We start from the raw sequence: 26,344 nt of genomic DNA on the forward strand, positions 1-26,344 counted from the left end.
ATCATTGGCATAATAAAGGTAATCACAAGGAAGTGGAGTTTATCTAAGTCTAATTTGGTCAACACTGCATTCAACCACTTGTAAAGGACCAAAGGTGGGACATGACACCACTTCTCAGATACCTGACAGATGAATTAATTCATCTTTTTTATCTACCAGTGCATCACCACATACTACAGTGATAAGCACAGTACAAACGTATCAACGATCTGGAAGAGGAGAGATCGACTGGGATGACCCTTCTGGATTTCCAGTGATGTGAGGATCAATCTCACTTCTACTAAAGAAAAACAGGGAAAATAGGAACAGACTTTGACATCTCAGACATGTTCTCTACATACACAGAGGGAAGAGGAGGAGACTGGAGGAGAGGGGAGAAAATGAGTGTACATCTCTGTGGGCTCTGACCAGACTTTGGCAATGACTCCAGATTTTGTCACATTTCTGTGGATTGGCAACCTTTCCAGGAAAATGGCATGCAACAGACAAAAGGCATCCTGAAGTTACTCAGACGTGATGCCCAGCAGAGCCACAGATACTCAAGCAGCAAACAGCATGGCTTAAAGAGTAGGAACAAGAAGGTATCACAAACAAAACAGCCTTCCCCTTCCCCAAACCAGTTTTCTAATGAAACCACTAAATCTTTAAGGGTTTGCTAGCCCTCTAGAAATGAGGGCAAGTAATTGCAACTTTACTCACAGGATTCAAGATCAAGCTTACCACATTTAACTCAGAAGAAAAGTCAATTATGATGGCTCAACTCACTGGAGATACTGCAATATGTAATCAAAAATTTACTTTTAAAAAAAAAAAGAAAGAAAGAAAGAAGAAAAAAAGCAGTTTTTGATAAGCAGTTCTAGAAGTCCAGGTCATCCTGGTCAATTTCATCAGAACCTTCTTTATTTTTAGAAGCCTGAACCTTATCAGTATGTTTGTCTCCCTTCGGATCTGCACCTTCAGCATCTGGCTGTTCCTCATCTCCCAAAGGATCAGTGTGTGAAGATGCTTTGTCGTCTTCTTCTTCCTCACTGTCAGGATACATCTTTGAAGGTTTGCTGCTCTCATCACTTTGAGCCTCTCCACTGGGGTGCTCGCTTATGGAGTTATTATCTTGGCATTCCTCTTCACTTTCATCATCAGACCCTTTCTGGGACTGTTGTGAGAAGTTTCCCAGAGAAGAAGAACCAAAAATGGTAACTGCTTTGCTCAGAGTCTCTAGCCTTTTCCTGTTTCTTTTGCCTTTGGCCCTGGAGACTCTTTCAGAAGACTTACTGTTGCCTTCGTGGTTTTTGTTTGCTTGGTCAGGGTCATCACTGGTGGGTTCTTCATCATTTTCTTCATATTTCTCACCACCTTCACTGTTGTTTTCTTCTTCATTTGAACATGCCTCATCTTCTAACTCCACATTTCCATCTTCTGCTGCCTCATCCTCATCCTGCTTAGCTTCCTCACTTCCTTCTACAGCATCTCCTTCAGGATTCTCATCTGCCTCAGAGCCATCAACATCTTTGCATGTCTCCTCCTCCTCATCAGCCTCAATATCTTCACCCTCTGGCTCTTGTGTTTCTTCAGCTTCATTATCAGCTCCATCTTCAGCTTTGGACTCTACTTCAACTTCCTGCTCTTCATTTTGCACTTCTTTTTCTTCTTCTTCCCCATTTGCTACTTCCTCCTCTTTCTTTGTTTCTTCCTCATATTTTTCTCCTTCATTTTCCTCTTTTGCTTCTTCCCCTTCCTCTTTTGTGTTTTCTTCATCTTCTTCCTCCTCCTTCTCTTTCACTTCTTCCTCATCTTCTTCTGCTTCTTCTTCCTCCTCTCTTTCTACTTCCTCATCTTCTTTTGATTCCTCATCCTCCTTTGTTTCTTTTTCCTCATCTTGCATTTCCTCATCCTCTTTTGTTTCTTCTTCCTCCTTCACATCTTCTTCTTCCTCCTTTGCTTCTTCCTCTTCCTTCTTTACTTCCTCCTCCATGTCTTCTTCCTCCTCCTTTGTTTCTTCCTCCTCCTCTTCCTTCACTTCCCCCTCCTCCTCTTTCGTTTCTTCCCCTTCATTCACTTCCTCCTCCTCTTCCTTTCCTTCTCCCTCCTCCTCTTTTGTTTCTTCCTCCTCATTCACTTCCTCCTCTTCTTCCTTTCCTTCCCCCTCCTCCTCCATTCTTTCCTCCTCTTCATTCACTTCCTCCTCCTCTTCCTTCACTTCCCCCTCCTCTTCTTTCGTTTCTTCCTCTTCATTCACTTCCTCCTCCTCTTCCTTTCCTTCTCCCTCCTCCTCTTTTGTTTCTTCCTCCTCATTCACTTCCTCCTCTTCTTCCTTTCCTTCCCCCTCCTCCTCCATTCTTTCTTCCTCCTCATTTACTTCCTCCTCCTCTTCCTTCACTTCCCCCTCCTCCTCTTTTGTTTCTTCCTCTTCATTCACTTCCTCCTCCTCTTCCTTTCCTTCTCCCTCCTCTTTTGTTTCTTCCTCCTCATTCACTTCCTCCTCTTCCGCTTTTCCTTCCTCCTTCTCCTCCTCCTCTTTTGTTTCTTCTTCTTCCTCCTTCCCCTCCTCCTCTTCCTCCTTCCCTTCCTCCTCCTCTCTTGTTTCTTCCTCCTCCTCCTTCCCTTCCTCCTCCTCCTCTTTTATTTCTTCTTCCTCCTCCTGTTCCTCCTCTTTTGTTTCTTCTTCTTCCTCCTTCCCCTCCTCCTCTTCCTCCTTCCCTTCCTCCTCCTCTCTTGTTTCTTCCTCCTCCTCCTTCCCTTCCTCCTCCTCCTCTTTTATTTCTTCTTCCTCCTCCTGTTCCTCCTCTTTTGTTTCTTCTTCTTCCTCCTTCCCCTCCTCCTCTTCCTCCTTCCCTTCCTCCTCCTCTCTTGTTTCTTCCTCCTCCTCCTTCCCTTCCTCCTCCTCCTCTTTTATTTCTTCTTCCTCCTCCTGTTCCTCCTCTTTTGTTTCTTCTTCTTCCTCCTTCCCTTCCTCCTCCTCTTTTATTTCTTCTTCCTCCTCCTGTTCCTCCTCTTTTGTTTCTTCTTCTTCCTCCTTCCCTTCCTCCTCCTCTTTTGTTTCTCCTTCTACCTCCTCTTTTGTTTCCTCCTCTTCCTCTGCCTTCAATGTTATGTCTTCCGCTTTTTCTTCCTCTTCTTCCTCCACTTCTTTCGTTTCTTCCTTTTCTTCTTCCTTGGTTTCTTCATCCGTAACCTCCTCCTCAATCTCACAGTTTTGACTCTCTAATACTGGTTCTTCTGCATCTTCATTCAGCACTGAGCCATCCATTTCATCTAATACTGACTTCTTTTCTTCATTTCCTTTCATTTCCTTTTGGCCCAACTGGAGGTCACTCTCATCATTCTCTTCATCTGGATTGGTGTTTTCTGCTGCTTCTTCCACATTACTACTGGGAGTTGCTTTGTTGTCCTGGGCTGCTTCTGAGACACAGGCTTCCTCATTTTCATCTTTCTTTCTCCTCAGGATCTGTTGTAAATCAAATGCTTTCACAACTGGGGCATTGGTGGCCACCACTGGGTTTCTTGCGGGCTTGGAAGCCATTTTTTTCCTCACACAAGCGTCACAAGGGCAGTATTCTTCCTCACTTGGTTGCTCACTAATACTTGCCTCAAAAGCTGCACTAAATGCTGTATCTTCATCTACATCTAATGATAAATCTGATGTGTCTGCAAGCCTACTGTGGGTTCCAGTCTTGTCACTGAAGAATGACTTTTTATGCATAGTCTGCAGCCGCCGTCTCCTCTGCTCAGTTTGGAGTGTTGACTCACGCTTTAGTGGTCCATCTGGAGGTCTTGGCATCTTGGTTCCTGCTCTGCTTTTGATCTTCTTCAGCTCCTTCTCTATGCTTCTTTGTATCCTCTTGCTTACTTCCTCCTTCAACTCCAAGATCATTTCATCCATCTGCTGGTTGTTCTGCAGGTTCCACCTGACTTTTAACTCATTCATAGCATTGACATAGTGAGCCATGAACTCCTTCTCAATTTTCTTTAGTAGCCTCAGGACCCAGACGGGATCTGGATCCACTGAGTTTTGCTGGACAAGAGATGTGCCCATGCTGGTGGCCGTATCAACTTTGGGCTCTGGATCCTTTGTAGACCCCTTTTCAAGCTGCTCTTGAATATCAGCTTTCAGTTCTGTCCCACAGTCAGCATCACTGACATTTGTCTCAATAGTAGTGGATAACTGATCAGCTGCCTCTTCAAGATTTTCTTTCAGCAGTGCTTCATTTACAGCTTCAGCTTCCTCTTTCTCTCCATTTTCAACTAATCTGCTATTTTCTGTGTTCTCATTCTCTTCCCCTTTCTCCTGATCATTCTCACAGTTACTGCATTGATCTTGAAGTAGAGATTCCTCTCTAGTAGAATTTTCTTTTTCCTCACCTTTTGATTTTGAGCAGGCTGTTGAAGGCCGGGATGAGTGCTCTTCCTGTTTACTCTGCTCCTCAGTTTCAGTCAGTTCAGTGGCAGTCTCTCCATCTTCCGCTTGACCATCAGATTTGAATTCAACAGTCTTTTGTGCTAGTAAATTGCAGTCCTTGGCACCAGCTGTAATCTCTTCTCCTGAACCACCAGAACCACTGCTGACATCCACCCCAGAGGAGGACATTGGAGTGAAGTCACCATTTACAGATTTTGGGACTTTAAATCCAGAAGCTGACTTTTCTTGTCCACTTGCCTCTTGACCTGAGCTTGGACCGCTTTTTTCAGCTGTTTGTCCAAACCACAGGGCTTGGAAAATATTTAGCAGTTCCATATATCTTGGCTTATTCAAACATTTTGATTTATCTGATGGATCTTCTGACTCTTCATCAAGGAGCTGCAGACTGGCAAGACAAGTAATCAGGACAGTGGCAGAATTACTCAGTTTTCTCCCCATTGTGGGAGACACTTCAGGCAAGCTGTTCGATCGGTCAAATTTTGCTTCATGTTTTGAACTGAGCAAGGCCTTCATAATCTGGACAGAAGTCTGGACAGAGGTTGGCAGGTCTTTTTTGTTGTTATTTTGGCTAGAAGTAACTGACTGACTGCATTCTGCCTGGTCAGCCTTGACAGCTTCAGACATGACTTCAGGGATTTGTTCCTGATTTGCATACTCTTCAGCCTCTTCATTTACAGCAATGACTTCTACCGTCTCTTTCTCCACTTCATCCACTGCTTCATTTTCAGCTTCTGCAGCATTCTTTTCCTCACCTTTTTCATCCTCTGGGATTTCCTCAGCATTTGTACAGCATGATATCTCAGTGATTGCTTCTATACATTCCTCTTCTGCATTATCCTCCATTTCATATTTCATAAGCAATGTTTCTGAAGGGATTTTACTTAGCCATTCTTGCACAACTTCTTCTGGAGATGTATTTGGTAAACTAGATGGCATTAAACCACTCCATTCCTCCTGCACTCCTGTGTCTTCTAACACTTCTTCCACTTTTCCACTGCAAGAACCATTAAGCTTTGTATTCTTCTGGTCATTTGCCTCAGTTGCAACTGATTTAGATCCAAAGGAAGTTGGTTTGGAGGAATCTACAACATCTTTTTGCTGTCTGCCTGTAGTGAACACTGACTCAGTACCTATGCTGCTAATGGAGGAATTCTTCAAAATGGCTGACCGTGGTTTTTTACTGTTTGGCTTCCCTTTTGGTGGGGCAGGGAAATGCTTGCTGCATATTGACATAGTCTCTGATGGTGATGCTCGACTGGAGTTTGACATCGCCACATTAAGATTTCTACTTTTATTCTGCCTTGATTTTGAAGACTGAGACATGTTTGATTGTGAACACCTACCATCACTTTCCTGGGATACTTGTGTCAGCAAGCGTTTATCTTCCACTTCTGACTTTGAAGAGACTCTTGAACTGACACTTTCGGGATTTCCATTCCTAATCCCAGTCTCAGTTAAGTGGTCACCTTTTGAACACACGCTCTCACTTATACTTCCATGTCTTGAAGAATGGGCCTCTGAATTCATCTTGGAATGACCCTCTCCAGCTTTTCTACTAGGGCCTGAAACACTTGAGCAGAGAGATGATGCCTTGCTGTTTTCTTCTCTATGGCTTCCCCTCTTTGAGCCTTTTGAGGATGCACTGTATCCATTGGTGGTACTTTTTGAGCTTTTCTCCTCAGTAGTAATAGCAATTGCCTCTGCTTCACTTGTAGATGAAATGTTGGACTGAAAAGATCCTGAGTTATGAGACATAGGGTCTCCAATAGATCTTTTCTTGATTTCACATGAGCTTTTGGAGTAATTAGATACCCTGCTGCATGATCTTAGCTCTTCTGCGTGCAGGGAATTCTTCTTTTTATTCTGAGTGGATTCAAGTGAAGACACAGACATTTCAGACTGTGCATCCAAATAGAGATGGCTGTATTTGCTTTTTTTGGATCCTTTGGAAGAGCAAGAGGCATTGCATGGAACAATCTCATTGCTATCACTTCTCCTGCTATTCCTGACACTAGCTATGGACTGGGGTGTTCCTGGTGCAGAGCACTGCTCACCTTCACTACTCTCATCTTTACCTGATTGGTTGGGCTTTGTATTTGTTGAAACTGAGCTGATTTCATTGACTTCATTTTCTTCTTCTTCAATCTCTTCAGCCTCTTTCTTAGGGCATGACTCGCTGGAGAAGGAGGAGACCACTGCATTGTTTTCTGAGTTGTCATCGTGTTCACTCTTTGCTCTAGGTGTGCTACAGTTACTAGACCTGCTGTGCACACTGTTGGCAGGAGTGGAACACATAGTGTTATCTCCTTCATTTGCTTTCTGAAGGCTGGAGGAGGACATGGTCCTACCCACACTACTTGTTTCCTCACATATATTTTTGCTCTGTCTGGATTGCACTGATGACCTTGATATGATGCTCCCAACTCTGCTGCTTTCAGCCTCCTCTGCGTCATCCTTTAAGCACTTCACAGAGGAAATTTCAAAACAATTTTCATCTTCCTTTTGTGAATTGGTTTTACTGGCCTCATAGTCTTCAGGGGCTTCTTGAGTATCCAGGTTATTTTCACAACTTGAATGTGACATTAATCCCAAGGAAGAAGGCCTCTGACTATTGCTCGTGCTTGTCCGGGTGTACTCTTGCTGATCTTCTCCATTGGAAGCACCTGTAGACAAATCACTTCTACAAGTACACTTTTTAATAGATCGATATGCCACCCTGTTCTCTATAGTCTCTGAGTAGGATGAGGACTCATGCACAATGTGCTCAGAGAATTCCTCACTGGATGTGGTGCGGAGACTATCCACAGAAGCTTTTTTTTTGTGGATTACTCTCCTCCTGGAAGATGTACTGGAGCACGATGACCGTGTGTGCCATGTGCTTCGTACACTGGGCTCTTCTCTCTGGGAAGCGTGCATGGGGTTTTTCCAAATATCATAGTCCTGGTGTTTCTTGCCACAGCTATGACAGTGAGCCTCATCACACTCAGATTCCTCAAGTTTAGACATGTAAGAATCAACATCACATGGGTATAATGAGTCATCTGCCTCTGAGCTGGCTTCTGGGTTCATTTTCTGTATGGGGTCTACTCCACTGTCCTCCTCTAGACCTGATTCTTCACAAGGCATCCGGTTCATCAAATTTGACTTTTTGATTTGGGTGGACCATTGCAAAGTCTCGTCATTTAGCAAGCGGAAGCGGACTTTCATCTCAACAGACAGGCTGCCATCCTTGTTCACATGCACTCGCTTTTCTATGTCATCATTGACCAAGGAATGGACCAGGTCTCCAGGTTTTGAATGTGGACAGAAAGGTGCGCCGTTATCTGGTGAGGCAGCAAGACCATTTGGATATGACTTCTCTGATGATAAGGAAAATCTCATTGATCTGTTGCTTGATGCTGACCGTGGATGGATAACGCTTTTTTTGGCTTTCAATCCAAAGTTCACTGCAGTTTGAAATAAGTCAAGAAAAGAAAGATGGAGAGAAATGTTAACTACACGAGGCTGACAAAAAATACAGAGATCAAATCTTCAAATTAGCAAATGTTGATAATAGTCCATTCAAGATATGCCAGTTCACATAGTGTGAAAATTTAGCTTTGACTAAGTGATGACTGTAAGTGTTGAGTTAAAATAGAGCAGAATAGTTTGTTTGAAACTTATATATTAAAAGCTTCTATACCTGAACTCATATTTTGAATTTAGATTAGAATATAAGCTGGTTTTTTTTTCCTGCATTAGTAGTGTAATACCTGCCAGTGAGAAAAGAAAAAGGATATATAGAGCAAATTAGTATCAGAGCATCTCTTTTTATCATAGAATCACACTGCAAATACTCCTTGTGAATGTTTGTATCCTTATTTGAATGAGAGAACTTAAATGGAGAAGTGACGTTCTTCCTTTGCTAGTAGTTAAGTGTCAGGCATTTATTCTGCATTATCCACTTTTCCATTCATATGCCTGGAAAAACAAGTAGTGCCATGTAGATCGGGGCAGTGCTCAATACACACAGGGATGTGACACTATGAATAATTACAATATTTATTGAAATACGAAGAACAAATGGAAAAGAAAGTATAAATTGGTGGTAGTTAGAAAGGGAAACAAATTATGGAAAGAAACAGTGGTAGTAAGGAAATTTTAAGAATTTTAATCCAAACACCTTTATGACCCAATGTAGTGATCTGCACAGATCTGTTGAGGTGCTGGACCCTTCAGTACAGGCAGAGCACATTGCTGTCATGATATCTTGAAAAATATAGATCTATAGTGTTTCTAATACATACATTATCTTGTTGAGAGGTTACTTGTATATACATAAACAACCACATGGCTCTGTGAGCATGTGGCTGGCTGTGTAGCTGAATGGAGGGCATTTTAGGAAGACTGTATGTCAAAGGGAGCACAACAACCAAGACAAATGAGATGTGAAATAGCTCCTATATAACCATATTCACACATTTGAACTGGCATGTCTGTTCAATCTCTTGATGGACAAAGAGCTTCTGCTTATTCTCTCTGCTCTCTACAACTTTTTTGTATTTCAGAGTGTGAGTGTAGAAGGCCTCTGTCTTCAAGTTTCAACAGCTAGTTGTCAACACACAAGTGAATATTTCCTGGTTCCTATTGTTGACAATGGAGAGAGGAATGGGCACCTCGGAGCACACTTCATTTCATACAAAACCAAATTCCTAATATAGGTATTACCCTCTGGAAATGGGCAGCTCCCTCCCGTTGGCTACTGAGGGTAGCTGGGATTATTACCTGTGATCTCAGGCAAGTCATGATGAGGTTCTGAATAACCCATAGCATACTACTCCTTGAACATAACCTTTCCATAAAAGCATGTTTTATTTCCAAAAGTAGCTCCTTTAACTGCAGGTAGCTGTTAGTTCCCCATTGTTTGAAATGACTTTCACACCCTGAAAAGTTGTCTGTTATTTAGAAAAAGTATAACAGAAACTGAGAAACTGAGTCTTCTGCAAACAAATACAGAGCATCCTCTGGTCCTGGTGCAGAAGTGCTAGCATAATATGAGTGACAGACAAGGAGACAGAAGATTCGTGGGAAATCTCAAGGGTTTGGGGAGTCTCAGAGGCAGACACAGGAAAGGAGGGAGTTCTGGAAGGAAAAGGAGACACAGAGATATGAAAGAGGAAGGGAAGTCAGCCAGACACGGGGAGCATGTAAATGAAAGACTAGAGGGTGTAGGGAGGAAATCCTAGAAGGAAACCAGAGAAAAAGAAGGAGAGGATGGAAATGCCTGGGAGGCAGAGAGAGGGAAGTGCATTTTGCAAGTGAAGCAGCACACATGAAATCTGCACACTGGAGTAGTACAATAGGTGCCTGTAATCTCCAAGCTGTAGGACACAGGCCTGGAGATGACTATGCAGTGTGCCCCAGAGTTTTCCTTACTTTCATTGTTTTCATTGACATTGTTGCCGTTGGAACGGGGAGCCAGGTCAGGCAGCTTCTCCACTGAGTGTTTCCTCAAATTCTCCATCGATACAGGTTTAAATGGCTCACGGCCGACACACACCAGCACGTTGGGACAGTGCAGCAAAGCCTGCATGCTGTCAATCTGGAAAGATAAGAGCAAGAGGATCACCATCAGGTGACATAGGAGACCTATGTTTTTCATCCTGGATCTGCAATCAGTTGGCTTTTAGATGTCCCTTAAAATAAACATGTTAACATTACAGAGAATAGTGAACTTCAGGGTCTATCAGAGGCTGCTGGCGGGCTTTCTTGCAGTGATCTTCCATTGAACAAAACTTATAGATTGGATTTAAGGAAAACATTTTTTACAACAAAGGTAGTGAAGCACTGGCACAGGTTGCCCAGAGAGGCGGTGGTGCCCCATCCCTGCAGACAGCCAAGGTCAGGCTGGAAGGGGCTCTGAGCACTGATGGAGCTGTGGGTGCCCCTGTTCAGTGCGGGGCATGGGACAGATGGCCTTTAAATGTCCTTTCCAACTCAAACGATTCCATAATTCTATGATTCTATGAAGAAGCTCTGTTATGCTTTAAGACACAAGACAGGGAAGAGGAGGGAGAGATTGTATAAGGGCAGGAATATCTCAATTATTGGAAAGTTTTATATATTCTGGGAAAGAATTTAGCATGATACATATTCATTGAGAAAGATCCGGTGACTTCTCAATTTCTCTTATAGAGAATTATATTCTGTAATTCTTCTAAGTCCTGCACAGGACTGTAATTATTACCTGGTAGATGCTGTATTCCAGATTGATCATTAGCTTTCTTCCTTCCTCTGCTCAGGAAAGGATCTAAGCTGTGATTTCCTTACTACTACTACTTCAAGCACTGTCTCAATGATGTGAGTGTGGGACACTGTCTCTCAATGGGGATCATCCATGTGAAGGATTTCATTCATCCTTGAGAACCCAGGCTTACAGACTGCATCATCATCTCCACCTCATGACCTGCTGATAGATTACACACAAAATCTTTCATGCCACCTTCAGCTGGTAACCAATAGCAGGACTAGAAGTGGAAGAAAGTCACTTTTACTCAAGCACAACATTTGTCTAAGAAGTAAAGGAGCAGCATTTTTTATTTGCATAGTCTGCTGATGAGCATTGGCTGGACAAAGCCTGGAACTCCTCATCTCTCTTGCTTCTGCAGTCTGTTGTAAGACTGAATTTGAGCTCTCAAGTAGATCACGTGATGGCTTTGAAGAGGATTGAAAGATCTCTCTAGCTGTCTGAGAGGACCTCAGGAGTGGCCAACATTTGACCAGGGTCTTCACAGCTGTGCTAGGATGCTCTCTGCTTCTCAGGCTGCTACAACAGGAGAGCATCTCTGGAGCATGTGAGTGCTTATTACTAAGAAGCAACCATGCAGTGGGCTATCAAGAGCTAGTACTGATGGTGGGCTGAGCACCATTTCACCCATAAGATGCATCCTGACCCAACTGTGTCACTTAATCATCAGCTCTTTAACCAGCAACTGAGGATGAAAGAGAAAAATCTCACAGGCACTGTGATGACTGTTTTTTGGTTGTCACACGTGCCTGGCACAATGGAGCAAGAAGAAAAACCTCATCCTCTAAATTACACATAGCAAAGGAATGCAGAATCAGTACCTATCAGAGTTCAAGTCTGTGAAATGCTTCTGAGGCTTTCTGAGATTGGTTAACCTCTATGACCAGTGCTTTGAGAGGTACTGGGATACCAGTGCTGGATCTTGTGCTACTCAGAGAATGGATGCATGAGTAGAGGGTGAAAAAACAAGCAAGACACATAGGATCACACTGACAATCCTATTAAACATATATGATAGATTTCCTTAAAGTAAGGCACATGGTATTTATTTATTTGTCTACTTAATTGTTTATTTACCATGGATATGCTTATATCCCATCATCCTCCTATTCATTTTTGTTTGCTCTAGACCAGCTCTTGCAACCTGAGTCCCATCCTGTTTAGTGCTGTGAAAACCTGCAGTAAGAGTCTCAGCTTGCCAATGTTACATGAAGCACAACTGCATGTAAAGCAACAAAACTGAATCTATATGATTAGTATCATGAAGCAGAAACACAAATCTCAGTCTATGTCTACTGCTTGTCATTTGCCAGTAAACCCAATTTCGCTCTGCACATTTCTAAAGGAAACACTTCTTTAGCTCACATGGAAAGTATATAGAAAGCCTATAATCTAATAAATGACAATATTTGGAGTATGTTTTAACTGCCTGTACATTTCATTCCCACCCTTTTCTGATTTATTCTGTTAGTGAGATCTTTCAGTGTGTATTAATACAAGTAGGAAAAAGGAGGTGGGAAGGAGGAGGAAAAGAAAAGAAAAAGAATGGGCAGAAGGAAGAAAACCAGAAATGAAATCCCTTCTGACCTTGATTTTGAACAATCTGTCTGTAAAACCCCACCATGGTAAATACTGGTATGATTTTTGCCCAGGTCTCTTCCTTCCCTGGTGCTGTGCTTCAGTCACACACATCACCATGGCGTTACGTGTGCAGAAAATGGATTGTGCCAATGACACCACCTCAGCAGTCGACAGAGCAGAGCCAGCTGAGTTGCTGCATTTATATGTATCGCACAAGCTAAATCATATGGAATTCTCTTGTGTTGTGTGATTTTGAATAAAGGCTCCATCATGTAGTATTTCTGGCATCACCAGCTCTTTAGCAGTGGCTTTCCTGTAAAATAGGTCTTCTGCCTGATGTCTTGCAGGATTAATCTCTTTAAATTAATGATTGTAGGAATTCACTTATGTTTGGAAATCAGCATTTCACGTTTGTTGCTTTGCCTCTCTTGGAGGCACACATAAAAATAACTGTTAACATGAAGGGTTCAGCTCCTGATCCTGTAAACATGCCAATGTCTGCTGTTGAGACTCAACGTGCAGAATTTCTGGCTTTTCTGGAGACTGCATCATGCTGCTGGCGTGAAAACTATGGGTTTTATTTTGCCACCCCAAAGAGAAGCAATCCTGTTCTTCTGCTTGGACGTAACAACCACCTGATTAAGAGCTATTACAACTCTCTGGGACTGTGTTTTCCATGCATTTTCTGTCATTGATTTCCATGCCGGGGAAGGAAACAGGATGTCAAACAGAAAATTGGTGAAGTGGCATGAGAGATTGCATTATGGGATTTGTCAGTGGCCCCGTGGCTAAAAGCAGATGCAGTAGCTGCTCTTATTTTAGAAGCACGTGATCCCCAGAGAAATAGATGGAATCATTGATCTGATTAATGAAATTATGGAAGAATAATCTGATGCTGAATCTCTGTTCAGGATGTGTATGAGGTGGGAATGGTCTTACAGAGAGGACAGTATGAATTCCAGCATATGGGATCTTGTTGTCCAAGGCTGAAAAGTGACTTCCTGAGCACGAACCTTGTCTAACTCTTAGGCAGTCTCTTACTCTACAGTCACCACTTCTGGGACCTAGGCTTTATACAGTAATAGAACACGATAGGCCAAAAGTTAAAGACCTGGGATGAAGAAGAGAAACTATCACTGAAGTAAGAATTAGAAGATTTAAAAGGGCTCATTGGCTTCATTGCAACCAGTTAAAACACAGGACTTTGAAGTCTGTTGTTGTCTGACCTGTACTGGATTGGATAATTCATTTATACAGGAAATTCCACTTAAGCATAAGAAAAAAATCACCATGAGAGTGATTAAACACTGGAATAGGTTGCTCAGGCATGCATAGTTGCCATACTGTATGATATTCAAAACCCAGCTGAACACGGTCCTGAACAACCTGCTCTAGATGTGGTTTGAATAGAGGAGCTAGACAAGATGACCTCCAGAGGTCTCATCTCACCTCAGCATTCCTGTGATTCTGTAATTTACTGCAGGATGTGTGGTTGTTGTTCTCATGTAGATACCAACCTGATGAGCAGTATGGGGTCTTATCTGCCTTAGTGATCACAATCAGTGGAGAAAAATAAATGCCAGTGGGGTAGGATGTACTTCATCCTAAAAAAAGTCACTTAATAAAACCTTAAATTGTTGATGTTTTCTTTTAATGCAGAGGAGAAAGTGGGAGGTCAGACAATGTCCCAGTGAAATAAAGTGGCAGCTACTGGTTGGCCTGCACAGATTTCTTCCAACATTCATGTTCTCTTTGCACAGAGATGCTATTATCTTTTCTGAGCAGGAACCTGTAAGGAAATCCTTCTGGCAAACAGATTTCCCCCTTCCCTCAAACTGCCACAGCAAGATACTTGAATACCCATGCCAGGATACTCTATTATGAGAAAACAGTATTGCATCTCAGTTCAACATAGTCTTAAAACAAAGGCAGCTGACTGTGAACTTTCAAAATCTGATCATCAGCTGAAAGAAGTGTGATGGAGAAGGGAATGCCCTTCCCTGTAATTTTGCCATGAGTTTGATGATAAAAGTCATCTTATACCATTTGGGTTTCTTACATAGTTGGTGGAGAGCAGTTAATACTTCTGGAGGATAGGTTGCTTCACCTCAGGAAACCCACCTGATACAGGTGATATATTCCCCTCTAGACATGCTTGTCTCTTACTGACTAGAGAAAACTATCAACTAGTTAAACACAGTTATCTTAATGTAGATGCCTAGAGCAGTTTGAGATGGTATCTCAAGGGTATCTCAGATGTGTGGGAAGATGACAGAGAGGATACAAGATAAATATGAGACCTGTGTCTCACCAGACTACCACCTGAAACCCAAGGATGCATCTAGTACATTTACATAGTGACAATTAGAGAGCTGTCCCCATGTGCAAGCTTAATCCAAAAACATGGCATCTTGCAGACTCTAATCTGTGATAATGAAGAGTTAGGAATAAATTAGAAGAAAACAAAAGGCTTATAACAGAGTCCTTTGAGGGCTTTGGAAGGAGTTCCTTTGGATCTCTCTATTCAAAGCCCTTCTTTGACTTCCCTCAGTGTAGTTACCCTGTCATATCACATCGTGGAAAGGGCTACTAACAGTTCAAGGCACTTGAAATGCAGATAACTGCTCTGAACAAAATTTAAAGGGAATGTTCAGCAGTTGTCTCCCAGTGGGCTGAAACTGACTCTCAATGAAGTTTTATTGTGTAACTCCAAGAAATGAAATGATGCCTTCCAGTCCTACAGCAGGGCCATATCCAAATCGCACTGGAACAAATCAAGACCTCTCTATTGACCTCTACATCGATCAAGAACAAAGCGAATTATGGAGGTTGTGAGGGAAGTTCTGGGCCAGGAAGCAAAAATCTTGATGCTAATACTTATTTCTGTTGAATGATCTTTGCTCTTATCAGTCAACTTCTGGCCCTAAACCTCTGTGGTGTCTTAAAGATCAGGTGCTGTCATGTGAAGAAAAACTGTAGTTTGCAGTGCTTTAAACCTACATGCACAGGCTCTTCCAGGGAAGTTTTGTCAATGCTCATAATTTCTGTTGAATCCTTTGCGCTTCTGATGACATAACTGTGATTTTGCAAAGCAGTAGAAGTTTTGTTTTCTTCTTCATTATACATAGCACAAGAAATACGTGTCACTGTGGGCTATATGGATTAGTTCAAAACACTTAGGTGTTATTTAAAATAATAAATTAATAGACATTACCCTCAATCCCATTGGGAAGATAACTATTTTGTGAGGCAAAAAGGTAGAGACATCATTTCTTCTGAACTACATCTTTTTTTCTCAGTCTAGTTTTGATCCATTGGAGAATGCATTGTCTCCATAAATATACCAGGAACTGAGCAGTAACAAAGGGGCTGTGATCTCAGCAAGCACCTCTAGGTGCTACTGCAACACAATTAATAATGCAACAGTCAACAATACGGAAAATAGAAGAAGAACAAACATAATATCTCTAATTTAAAGAATCTTTCTCTCTTTCTAGAGAACATGCTGTCCTCTGGCTTATACCAGAGAAGAAAGAACTCATGGAGGCTGTACTCATCTCAGAAGCTGAATAAAAACACCAGCTCCTGATGAAGGTAAACATCAGGATGTATACTTTGCATTCCCTTTACTGGCTGCCAGCCAACCAAAGACATGTGAAGGAGTCAGGGAGAGAAAGACTGAATGGGGAAATAATGCAAGACATGGTTGAGATCACGAGCCCATAAGATGGTCCACTTTCCAGGGAAGTACAGAGATGTGAGAGAGAAACAGGAAAAACTTGTAACAGACATGTTGAAGAAGAGGCTAACGGGCTGAGTTCATTGCCTCTCAGGCTGACTCATTGTTCCATTTCCTTGAGTTATTTCATCTGTTCCTTTTTATTTTTCATTCAAATTTACAAGATAGCCTTTCTGTTTTGTAGTCATACTGTATTTAATGCAGGGGGATATAGGATCTGGATTGGAGTATTTCAGTTTAGTAGTAATCAATTTTACATTCTGTTGATTTGAAGAACCCATTTTCTCTTCCCAGATTTTGCACTGGAGGAATGAGAGAGGTGCTTCTGGGGAGTGGTTTTTTAAAGCTATGCTAATCTGTTGGTCACAATGTGAGTAATGGGGTGTTGCCACTCCATGCCCACATACATATTAGCAAATTAGCGGAAGAAAGGAAGGTGGAAGGTACAGGAAAGTGCATTACTTGACCTCGCTTTCACTAACATCAGCATGGGCAACCCTCTACACGCCCTACTGCCATGGAACGCCCCATTTGCCAACTGGAAAAAGGCTGGTGGGCCTCATGGACATAGCAGGGTGTGTATTTGACGAGCAGCCAGAAGGCTCTCCTGTCACACGAGAAGAAAGGCAGAGCAAAAGCTAATATTGAATTCAAAATAGGGAACTGAAGCATAGAAATGGATCTAATCCTCTGCAAACGGTAGCAGTCACCTGATTAGTCCAGAAAACACTACACATCATCTCTTTCTCTCCCATGGCTCATCAATACTATGATCTCCTAGGGGCTATATGAAACCCAGGATCCCAAAATCCATGTGCAGGAAGCAGGAGAGATGCCAGTATCCTAGGCTCCTGCAATAGCAGATGACCTTCTAAGCATATTACATGTTACTACCTTTATTTGCTGATTATATCAGGGAAGTACAGGCCTGTCCATTAGTTCAGATGCCAAAGAGATGCAGTGATAGAAGATGATTGGTCATACCAACACTTCTCAAAACATCAGCCTACTGGAATTGCCTAGACATGGGCTGCAGGAAAACTTTCCAATGTGCTCTCTAGCTTTTTGTTTTGACCACTGTGTAGAACTGCATGAAAAGTGACATCTCTGGGAGTTGTGATCTGGAAATCAGGCCATGAAGCACTCAGCCAGTCAAAGTAAAATACCTGAAAGACAGAGTAATAATGCACTTCACTGCTTCCTCTGTCAAACACAGGCAAAGATCATGTTTACCTGGCAGCTTACTCTTGAGGAATCAAAGATGCATTTTCCCTGCATCTGGCACTTTGAACAGACATAAAGAAAACGTTCTGAATTTGGTTCTGGAAATACCTTGGATGAGCAAGTTCTTCAGCAGTCCAGGAGAAATACTGCAATCAGAAGTTCAGCGGCCATTGGAAATTGTTTGGGAATCAGAAGGAAAAAAAAATACCACAGAGAATAAGGGGAAGGAAGAGGAAAGGCTGAAAAAAAAGGCATGAAAAGAAAATGCAGAAAAGTTCTTGAGAAACAGTTGAAGAAAGGGGAAGAAAACTGATTTACAGCCTGGTTCATCTCATAGGACAATCTGCTAGGATCAAATGAGAAATGTTGTGGTTACTTCCTCTGCAGAAGAAGAGAAAGCTGATGATGAAGACCATAAATGTCTTTCTGAGGACTTCTTCCGAGTTCTGGATGGAGTCACGAGATCTCCACATCAAACCAATGTCATACACAAGCTTTTTATGGCCTTTTCCTTACCCAGCCACTCCATCAGCTTAAAGCAAGGTCTGACACTGAAGAATTTACTTATCGTGAATCAGCCAGAGAAACAGACATGAAATTTCTGTTAAGAGTGCAAACTTCAGCATGCAAGAGAGGGAGGTATTTCTTGAAAAGTTTCTACTGCAAATATTTTCCACTTTCTGACAAGCTGTGATCCCTTACAGGACTGTCAGTTTGCCACCTGCTTCTTTGACACCAGGTTCATTAAATGGTTATATCCAACATAGACATTTAAAACTAATAAGACAGACTTCTCTAAGTGCCTGACCTCACGCTTTCCAAGGGTAGGCTTAGGTTAAAAATTGCCAAATATTGAAAAATGATAAGCATTTTGTTCTTACGATTAAGAACTGATCACACTGATTCAGTCGGGATTCGTGAGTTCAAGCTTTTCCCCATGACCAGAAGTTCTCAAAGCTTTCTCTTTCTACGTAGGAAATGTACACAACTACTTCAGCTGGAAGCTGAGGGAAGAAGGGAGCACAATGCGTGATGCTGATGTGCATCACAAGATGTGCTCCCACTAGCTGTACAGAGAAACACTGGGACTGAATATGTAGAACAACTGCTTCTAGATCAAGCCCATAGAGCACCCACAGAGCCCAGCGTGGCACCACTCCATGGTCTTATCATCCTGAGCACTTCTTCCATGAAGCTTTTTTCTTCATTGAGCGCTAAGAATACAGCCTATGATGGTCAATTTCTGGAGTAAAAGGGTCAAAAAAGAAAAAATATCTAGCTGGAAACCTTGCTTTAATTGGACAGGAGTATTCCTTTTATCAAGGCCAGACTATTAACCCATTTGCTAAGTTTCTACTACAGATTTGAAGTTGGCAGCACTGTAGAATTAGCTTCCTGATATGAGGCAGATTTATCTCAGAAAAGATGCCCATCAGAAGAGAACTAGACCTTGCTGAGTTGAAGTAGAATCCTTTGGATTCTCTGCTCATAGCCCAAAGGAAGAAACAAATCGATGAAAATGCGAAAGGTTCTTTTTCAGATTTGCCAAAAACTCCTAAAACTGTATTTGGAAAACTAGGTATGTTAAAAAAAAAAAAAACTGCTTTTCCTGCAAAAAATTATGTCCAGAACCAGTGATTTCTACTTAAATTGCTAAAAGAATCTTCACAGTTTTTCCAGGAGAGGGTGGAATTCTGCTATTCTTTGTACGCTAGGTAAATAAATACACAATGCTAACAAATATGATTGCACATAATAATACTATTGGATTAAATTCAAAAGAATTAGAAAGCAATTACACTTTGTTACATTGTTATTGAAAGAACAAAATCTCCTCAGGCTAAGGGAATCATTTGCATTTGGTATATGATAGATAAGAAAGTATTAGATTTGGTACATGTTAGATAAGAAAGAGGCTAGCACACGGAGTCCATTTAACTGCATCTTGTAAGGCAATGGGCCAAATGATTTCAGGGCATCTCAAAGGTTCATAAAACACACCTGGATATGTGTCTTCTTATGGATCAGGTTCATGGAAAGTTTTGATGAGGTTTACAGATCGCTTGTGTAAATCTCATTGGAGTGTTTGTGGTTTTGGCATGGAATCAGAGAATATTGAACCTGAAACCTGTGGTTTGTTTTCCGACCATGAGTCACTCACATGGTGGGTGGAAAGTGGTACAGTTCATTTGATAACAATGGTTCGCACCAGATGAGGGTCTGAAATTGATTGCAATTATTCATACCTGAAGTCAGCATGAAAACAAGTGTCACAGAGAATATGGCAACATGGAATGAGAAAATTAACTATCCCAAGAAGGGAAATAATCACCTTTCTTTTCTCATTTAAACCTTTAAACTTGCTCATTTGCCTTCATGTATCACATTTCCCTCTTCCACCGGGTCTCTATGACACCTGTCTTTAAGATAGATGAGCTTGGTAGACAATCCAAACGTGAGCAGCCTTGAGGATGCCTGCAGACAGTCTACAGATATCCTAGAAATGGATATAAGAATGTGTAGGAAATATGTCAGGAGTCAGGAAATATGTCAGACAAGCCTGTTTCCTTGCCCTGTACCCTAAGGTCACTGCAGATACAGTCATTATTATCAAGAATGACTTAGTAATAAAAGTCAGGATAATACCTTTACTAATAACAATTAAAAATAAAGCTTCTGTCTTTGGTAGTAAATTAAACAGTTCTGGATCCAGAGCACTGTGATATAGTCGCCTGTACTATTACATTACTATAATAGTCTTTTGTGTGTTTAAAGCCTGGATGAACCTACACTCTCACACAGTTCCTGGGAAGATATGGGTTTCAGCACATGGCAAGGAGCTTTCCACAGAATCAAAAAATCAAAAAATGGCTGAGGTTGGAAGGGTCCTCTAGGTCCACCTGGTCCCATCCTGCTCCAGCCGGGTCACCTACAGCAGGTTGCTCAAGAACAAGACCAGATGGCTTTTGAAGATCTCTAAGGAGGGAGACTCTAGAACCTCTCAGGACAACATGTTGCAGTGCTCCAAATAAGTAGCTTGGATGTAGGCATCCAGTTTTGTACGTAAGGGGAATATTTTGGAAGACCCACAAGATGGGTATGGCTAGATGGTTCCATGTGATCTCAGGGTCAAAGTAGGTGCTCTGACCTAGGTCTTCAGGCTGCTTAAGTCTGGGATGATACATGAAGGAAAGAATCACTTATATGTGCCCTTCTGCTACAACTGTCCACTGCCAAAGCTTGCATGATTTGTTTGAGAATGGTTAGTCTTGATGCAGCTCCTTCTGTCTCTCATTCCCAACTCTGCACAGACATGGAAGCAAAATGAAGGTCCCTACCCCCAAGGAATTTCTAATGGCTAATCCTTTACATTCTCCATTGAGTGGTGCCTAGGGAAGCATTCCTTCAGTCAGGACTGTCCCTGATTAACTCTCATCCCTCAAGGAAACTTTGCTGTATTCCATGTTTTCTCTTTTAGAGAAATACAGTGTTTCTGGTCATCAAATATAATAACTTACAGTCAGTCTTGAGTGTGCCTAAGAAAAAACATATCCAAGTCTTGGCTGTACTCCAGCAAACACAAAACTAGCCACATCCCTTGGAAAACTCTTCTGACGGCTGATAAGTCCTATTGGAGCAGCTCATGGTAATTGCCACCAGTAGCCATAAACTATGTAAACTATTTGCCATAACACAATGTGGTTTCAAATGCCATGCAAGAAAGAGTACTGGATTTTAAGGAAGAATTTGTTTTGGTTTTGGTGTTATATAAAGACAGCCAGTAAAAGGATGGCCTAATGATTCAAGTCCAGAAATCACGAGATCTACAACTAGAGACACAGTCGTGTTGCTGGCTTCCTGTGGCTTAAACAAGTCCTAATGAGCGTTCAGCTGGTGGTTCCTGGAGGACTGACATTTGCAAGGGAAATCCTCTACTAGTGTGCAGTTGCTGTCTCATAATCCTACATGTCACTTCTTGTATTTTAAATGCCTGTGAGGATTTCTGCTTTTTCTATGATCTCCATCTCTTCGCCCCAAGAGACTTTCTTCCCACTCTAGAGGCAGGCAGTGGGAACATACACATCGGGTTCACTCTTCTGCGGTTTGACCCAAGGAGGAAGGCTGTCCAATGGGTTGCGTAATAACTTCCCATAACAGAGATGAAAGTATGTTTGATGGAGACAAAAACCTACATGTTTTATTCTACATTTTGTTATTGAGATGTCTATTCTTAGTAGCACAAAGGTTCTTTTTTAAAGATGATATCACTGGCAAGCTAATGACATGTTAATAATAACCTAATTAACAGATTTCTCTATTTGGGTGTTAAAAAACAATGCCGGTCCAGTTAGTCACCTTGAAAACAACTAGACCTGAAAGGAGCTATGTTATTTACACATGTGGAAAAATTAACTTCTTTTCTAAGCTAAAAGCAAATTAAATTTCTTTCTAACACCACAGTCTTCAATTTATTATGATTTAGGAACTGATAAGAGGAATAACTGCTAGCTCAAGAAGGGAGTCTTCAGACTCTGTTGAAATCAGTGTACAGACCTATAAACACCTATTCAGTTCAGCAGGGGTAGCTCATTCTTTCCAGTAGGCACAAAATCCAATCTACTGTTAATGTGCAAACTATTGGTTTCATCCAATTCAAAGCTTCAGGAAACAGAACAAAAATTCAACTGCGCAAATTCCAACAGAACCCCTTTGAAATTATGCTGACATTGGAATCAGTATCTTTCAATTAGTTTTTCTACTGACCTGAGGTGTTTTATTTTTGTGATCAAAAGTTAATTGTGAATTTATAGCACTGGAAGACTTTTCAAATCTAGGAGCAATTAAAGCCCCATAATTCAGGCTACAGAAGAAACAACTGGCAAAGAGCCTGGCCTTCCCCAAAAGCCAGTAAAGTACTACTTTCAAAATGTGAGAGGTAAGAAAGACAATAAATGGTATCAAAAGAAAAAGGGAAAATAACAGCAAAATAATCTGATCCTGAAAGTAAGATTTCTGCTGACTTCCAATGGATCTTGAAACTACACTACCACCTTTAGTCATAGGATTCTGCATAGCCACCCATGATCTTCTGACTTTTTTCAGCAGGGAAAAAAAGTGGTAAAATATTAAGCCCATTGGCTTCATGAAATCACAAGCATTTCTGCCTTTCCAAGTGAAACTTCAGACTACAGCCGATTTTGAAAAATAAAACAAAACAAAACAAGCAAAAAAAGATAGAAGGCAGAATAAAAGTCATAAAAATAAATGAGACAAGTTGAGAAAAAGTACTGATGTACAAAGGCTAGTGAGATTTGCTGCTCGGAATTGTTATTTCCTTATGAGTTACAATTGAATTAAATGCTGCACAAAAGGAACACAAAACAACAAGCCCAACAAGCCTGTTCCATGTGTGTCTCAGTTTATTTCCACATTAAGATATAGCAGGAAAATAAAATGTGTAATTTTGAAGCGTTCTGTGTTTACTCAGGATGGTAAAGAAATTAAAACAGAGGCGCTGGGATAGTATATGCTAACCATGCATTCTGTTCCAGAGATGATTTCACTTAAGATTTAAATTTAGATCTGGAGTTCCAGTAGTAGAAGAATACAAAAGCAGAGTGAAGGGGCAATGCTCTTAGGTCTACAAACAGCACTTTCGTTGGTAGAAAAAGACACTGATTCATCTGCAGGAGAGGGTTCATCTTTTTGGTTTCCAAAAGATTAGGGAAATGTTAGCAAAAAAAAAAAAGGATCTGCTATTAAATGCTATGAATAATATCATTATAAGCCAGACAAATACAAAGTCAATCAAGCAGTATTCCAGATACGTTGCTCAGGAATACATCTCACTGTTATTAAGCTCATCTGTCACATCACAGGAATGCATGTCAAGAGTTATAAGGGCTGCTCTGATGCGCCTCCTATTTTATTATGTTGGCCCATCACATCAAGTGGCAGATGGTAGTAAATAGGAAGCAGTGCCTTCTGAGTGACCTACATCCCCTCTGTCCCCCTTCCAGGATATAGTGGCCTCTGTAATAAGGCTTTCCAGAATGTACATAGGCACATAGTAAAAGAAGCGAACAAAATTATTAAAAGATAATTCGAATTATTATATGAAGAGAACAGCAGCAAAAATAACTACCCAAGAAATATGAGGCATACAGACATCTTTGAATAGTTATGGAAGAATGAAGGCATGATTCACTGTCACTAGAAGAGAATGTAAATAGAAGTATAAAGTTAAGACATATAGTCAAAATTAATCTTCAGGTTGTGGAGTCTTCTCAGGAGATATTCAAGGTATTCAAGACCTGCCTGGACACTTTCCTGTGTGATCTGCTGTAAGAAACATGCTTAGCAGGAGGATGGAGTTGATGATCTCCAAAGGTCCATTCCAACTTCTACAACTCTGTGATACATGAAGCTGACAACACTGATAGTCACCTATCAGAGGCATACTCTGCACAAGAGGTAGTACAAATGACATTAGAAAGGTACTGAAGATGAACTTGTAGACTATAAATAAGATGGTTATGAAATGTTTTCTATTCATAAAAAAGAATTCTGAGAGTCTGTGGATAGATTGCGTGGTCATGTTTGATTTACATCTCCATTTCAGAAGATGGAAAACACGGTGGGAAGGAGATGGACAGGAGATGTGTATGGGTGGGTCTCTAAAGGAACCCTGGGATTTAAGTACTGGAATGGGTTGCCTGAAGAGGTTGTGGATGCCACATCCCTGGAGGCATTCAAGGCCAGGCTGGATGTGGCTCTGGGCAGCCTGGTCTGCTGGTTGGTGACCCTGCACAAAGCAGGGGGGTTGAAATTCGATGATCATTGTGGTCCTTTTCAACCCAGGCCATTCTATGATATGATTTACTGTAGAAAATATTATCACTACACAGAGGATAATATTAAACTCTGTGGCATGCTAGAGAAAATAATCTAGCCATGACAAAGTTCATCAGTATGTTTCCAAGTCACATTCACGTGACCTTTAGAAAACATTACCAGGAAACACCACTGAGGAGGTAAAAATGTAGAAGACCACTACAATTCTTTAGGTGAGAGGAAAGATAGAGATAGAATAATAGTAAGGATGGAGTGTTTAGAGGGTGTATGTTACTTCTAAAACCCAGCTAATATATTATTGTTTATAACAAATAGGAATAAAAGGAGTTGTATTGACTGGAGGGAAAACTGCAGAAAACTAACTTGAGACTCACAAGGAGAACATTAAGACTGTACTATGTAGGAGGCAAAATCCTAGGATCCATTTTCTTTAAAAAACTGTGTGAAATTTCCCAAAAATTGAAGATGAAGAAGTTACTACCACTACATGAGATTGCTATCTTCATACAGACTGAACATGGACCCAAGTCTTGAAAACTGAAAAGATCATTGGCAAAGTATAATGCTCAAGATTGTAATGCATCTTGGAAGCAGCAATGATTGGTTTTTTTCTTATTCAAATTGGCTGTAATAATAAATCAAACAGTGCCAGACCCTGTTTTACACCACGGGAGCCAACTGAAACAGCCCGGCTGCTCTAACACTAACTTGGGCTGACCATATCCAAACTTCTTACAGTGAATGGTCACAAGACCTAACTCTTAAACTGTTCCCAGAAATTATCTGGGAGATGGTTATTCTGGGCCAATATCATACCAGGGAGGATGCCAAGAGTTTAGCAGAAGGGATGAGGTAGTGATCTGACACTTTCAAAATTTAATAGTATAGTTGTAGCTGTGGGACGTGGTAAACTTCACCTTGCAAATAAATTTGTGGAAGCTAGAAACAAAGAATCTAACCAATACTGAAGGCCTGCAAAGTAGGCACCTATCTTTGGCCAGCTTCAAGTTCAATTGATTGTCAGCTTAGTTTCAACAGCTGCATGGGAGCTTAGCTACTTACCTCACCTATGGACACATTTAGACATTGACATTAAAGTGGCTGAGTCTGAAACAAAGCCATCTCCAGATACCACCAGTCATTCAGACTGTTGCTTATAAAGTTGCAGTTGAAAATGCCTATTTCTATTGACAGTTGAAATACTATAAAGCATCAACTTCCTCTCCTCCATGATGAAGGTGCCTGCTCTGCAAAATGCTGAGCTTCTGAACATGTCAGAAGTTGCCTCCCATTAACGCAAGTCAGCATGCAATATATAAAATTATTAGATGATTGAACCAGATTGTTCTACATCACACCTACATGAAACTCATAGGGAAGTAACTAACGTGACAGTCACAAGACCAAGGGGCTAAGACAGTGTGGGTAAATAATTGGCATCATAGGATATAGGATTTGCATCATATGGAATGATATGAAAACACCTCATAAATTAACAGCATCAGAGCACCAGGTACCAGAGACACTTGCCTTCTTCCCATCAACAGTAAAGAGCTTTTTCACTGGAAATTGCAGGATCTCTGAAATCTCATCAAGGAGTGTTTTGAAACTCCTAGCGTTTCTGCGGTTCAAGATAATTGAGCGCCGAAAACTAGTTTCTCCATTCTTAACAAGAGTGATTTTCTTGGGTATTCTGGGGCCATGCTGAGTGAAAGGTGTGGAATAGTCATCCAGTCTGCCTTCCTGGGCTGCTCTTCTCAGGGTACTGGAGGGACGACCATTTCGTGGAGGACCTGGTCTGTGTCCGGCAGTAGTAATGTTAATAGGCTTGACGTATTTCTTGTCGGAACAAAGGTAGCATCCTCCATCCTCCAGCTGGTCAAGCTCACTAATGCAGTGTATTCCTCGTGGGGTGGTGATGGTCCGTACTCCAAACGGCAGTGGGACCCTATGAGAAAGGTCATCCATGAGCGCATTGAAGCTCTTGAAACTTCGCTGGTTGATGGCCATCTTCACTCCCCCAAACTGAGGATCCCCACTCTTGAAGAAGGTTATTTTTTTGGCTGGGGGTACCTGGGTGACAGTGCTTGTCCTACCCACGGAGGGAAGGGGCTGATCATAGTTGTAGGAGCTGGTGGTGGACAGATAGTCAGCAGGCACCTGAGTCATTCCTCTCGCTTAAAGGTAACTACAAAAAAAAGAAGAAATAGATTAGAGTGTGTTTGAGTCATGCAGAATCACT

At 41.5% G+C, this 26,344-nt stretch overlaps 1 protein-coding gene across 1 annotated transcript in view; it reads right to left on the reverse strand.

Moving 5' to 3' along the window:
* Positions 1 to 856: 856 nt before the first annotated feature.
* The window catches only part of RP1L1 (retinitis pigmentosa 1 like 1), a 52,776-nt gene continuing 27,288 nt past the window's right edge, over positions 857 to 26,344 (reverse strand). The window contains exons 2-6 of the mRNA XM_040698314.2: positions 25,633 to 26,290; positions 9,833 to 9,998; positions 3,080 to 7,863; positions 1,388 to 1,678; positions 857 to 1,153 (exon numbers count right to left, since the gene is read on the reverse strand). Coding sequence (XP_040554248.1) covers positions 857 to 1,153; positions 1,388 to 1,678; positions 3,080 to 7,863; positions 9,833 to 9,998; positions 25,633 to 26,271 — 6,177 coding nt within the window. The 5' untranslated portion in view covers positions 26,272 to 26,290. The remainder of the gene's footprint in view (positions 1,154 to 1,387; positions 1,679 to 3,079; positions 7,864 to 9,832; positions 9,999 to 25,632; positions 26,291 to 26,344) is intronic.

The sequence above is a fragment of the Gallus gallus genome, chromosome 3 (genome assembly GCF_016699485.2).
Source record: "Gallus gallus isolate bGalGal1 chromosome 3, bGalGal1.mat.broiler.GRCg7b, whole genome shotgun sequence".
Taxonomy (NCBI): domain Eukaryota; kingdom Metazoa; phylum Chordata; class Aves; order Galliformes; family Phasianidae; genus Gallus; species Gallus gallus.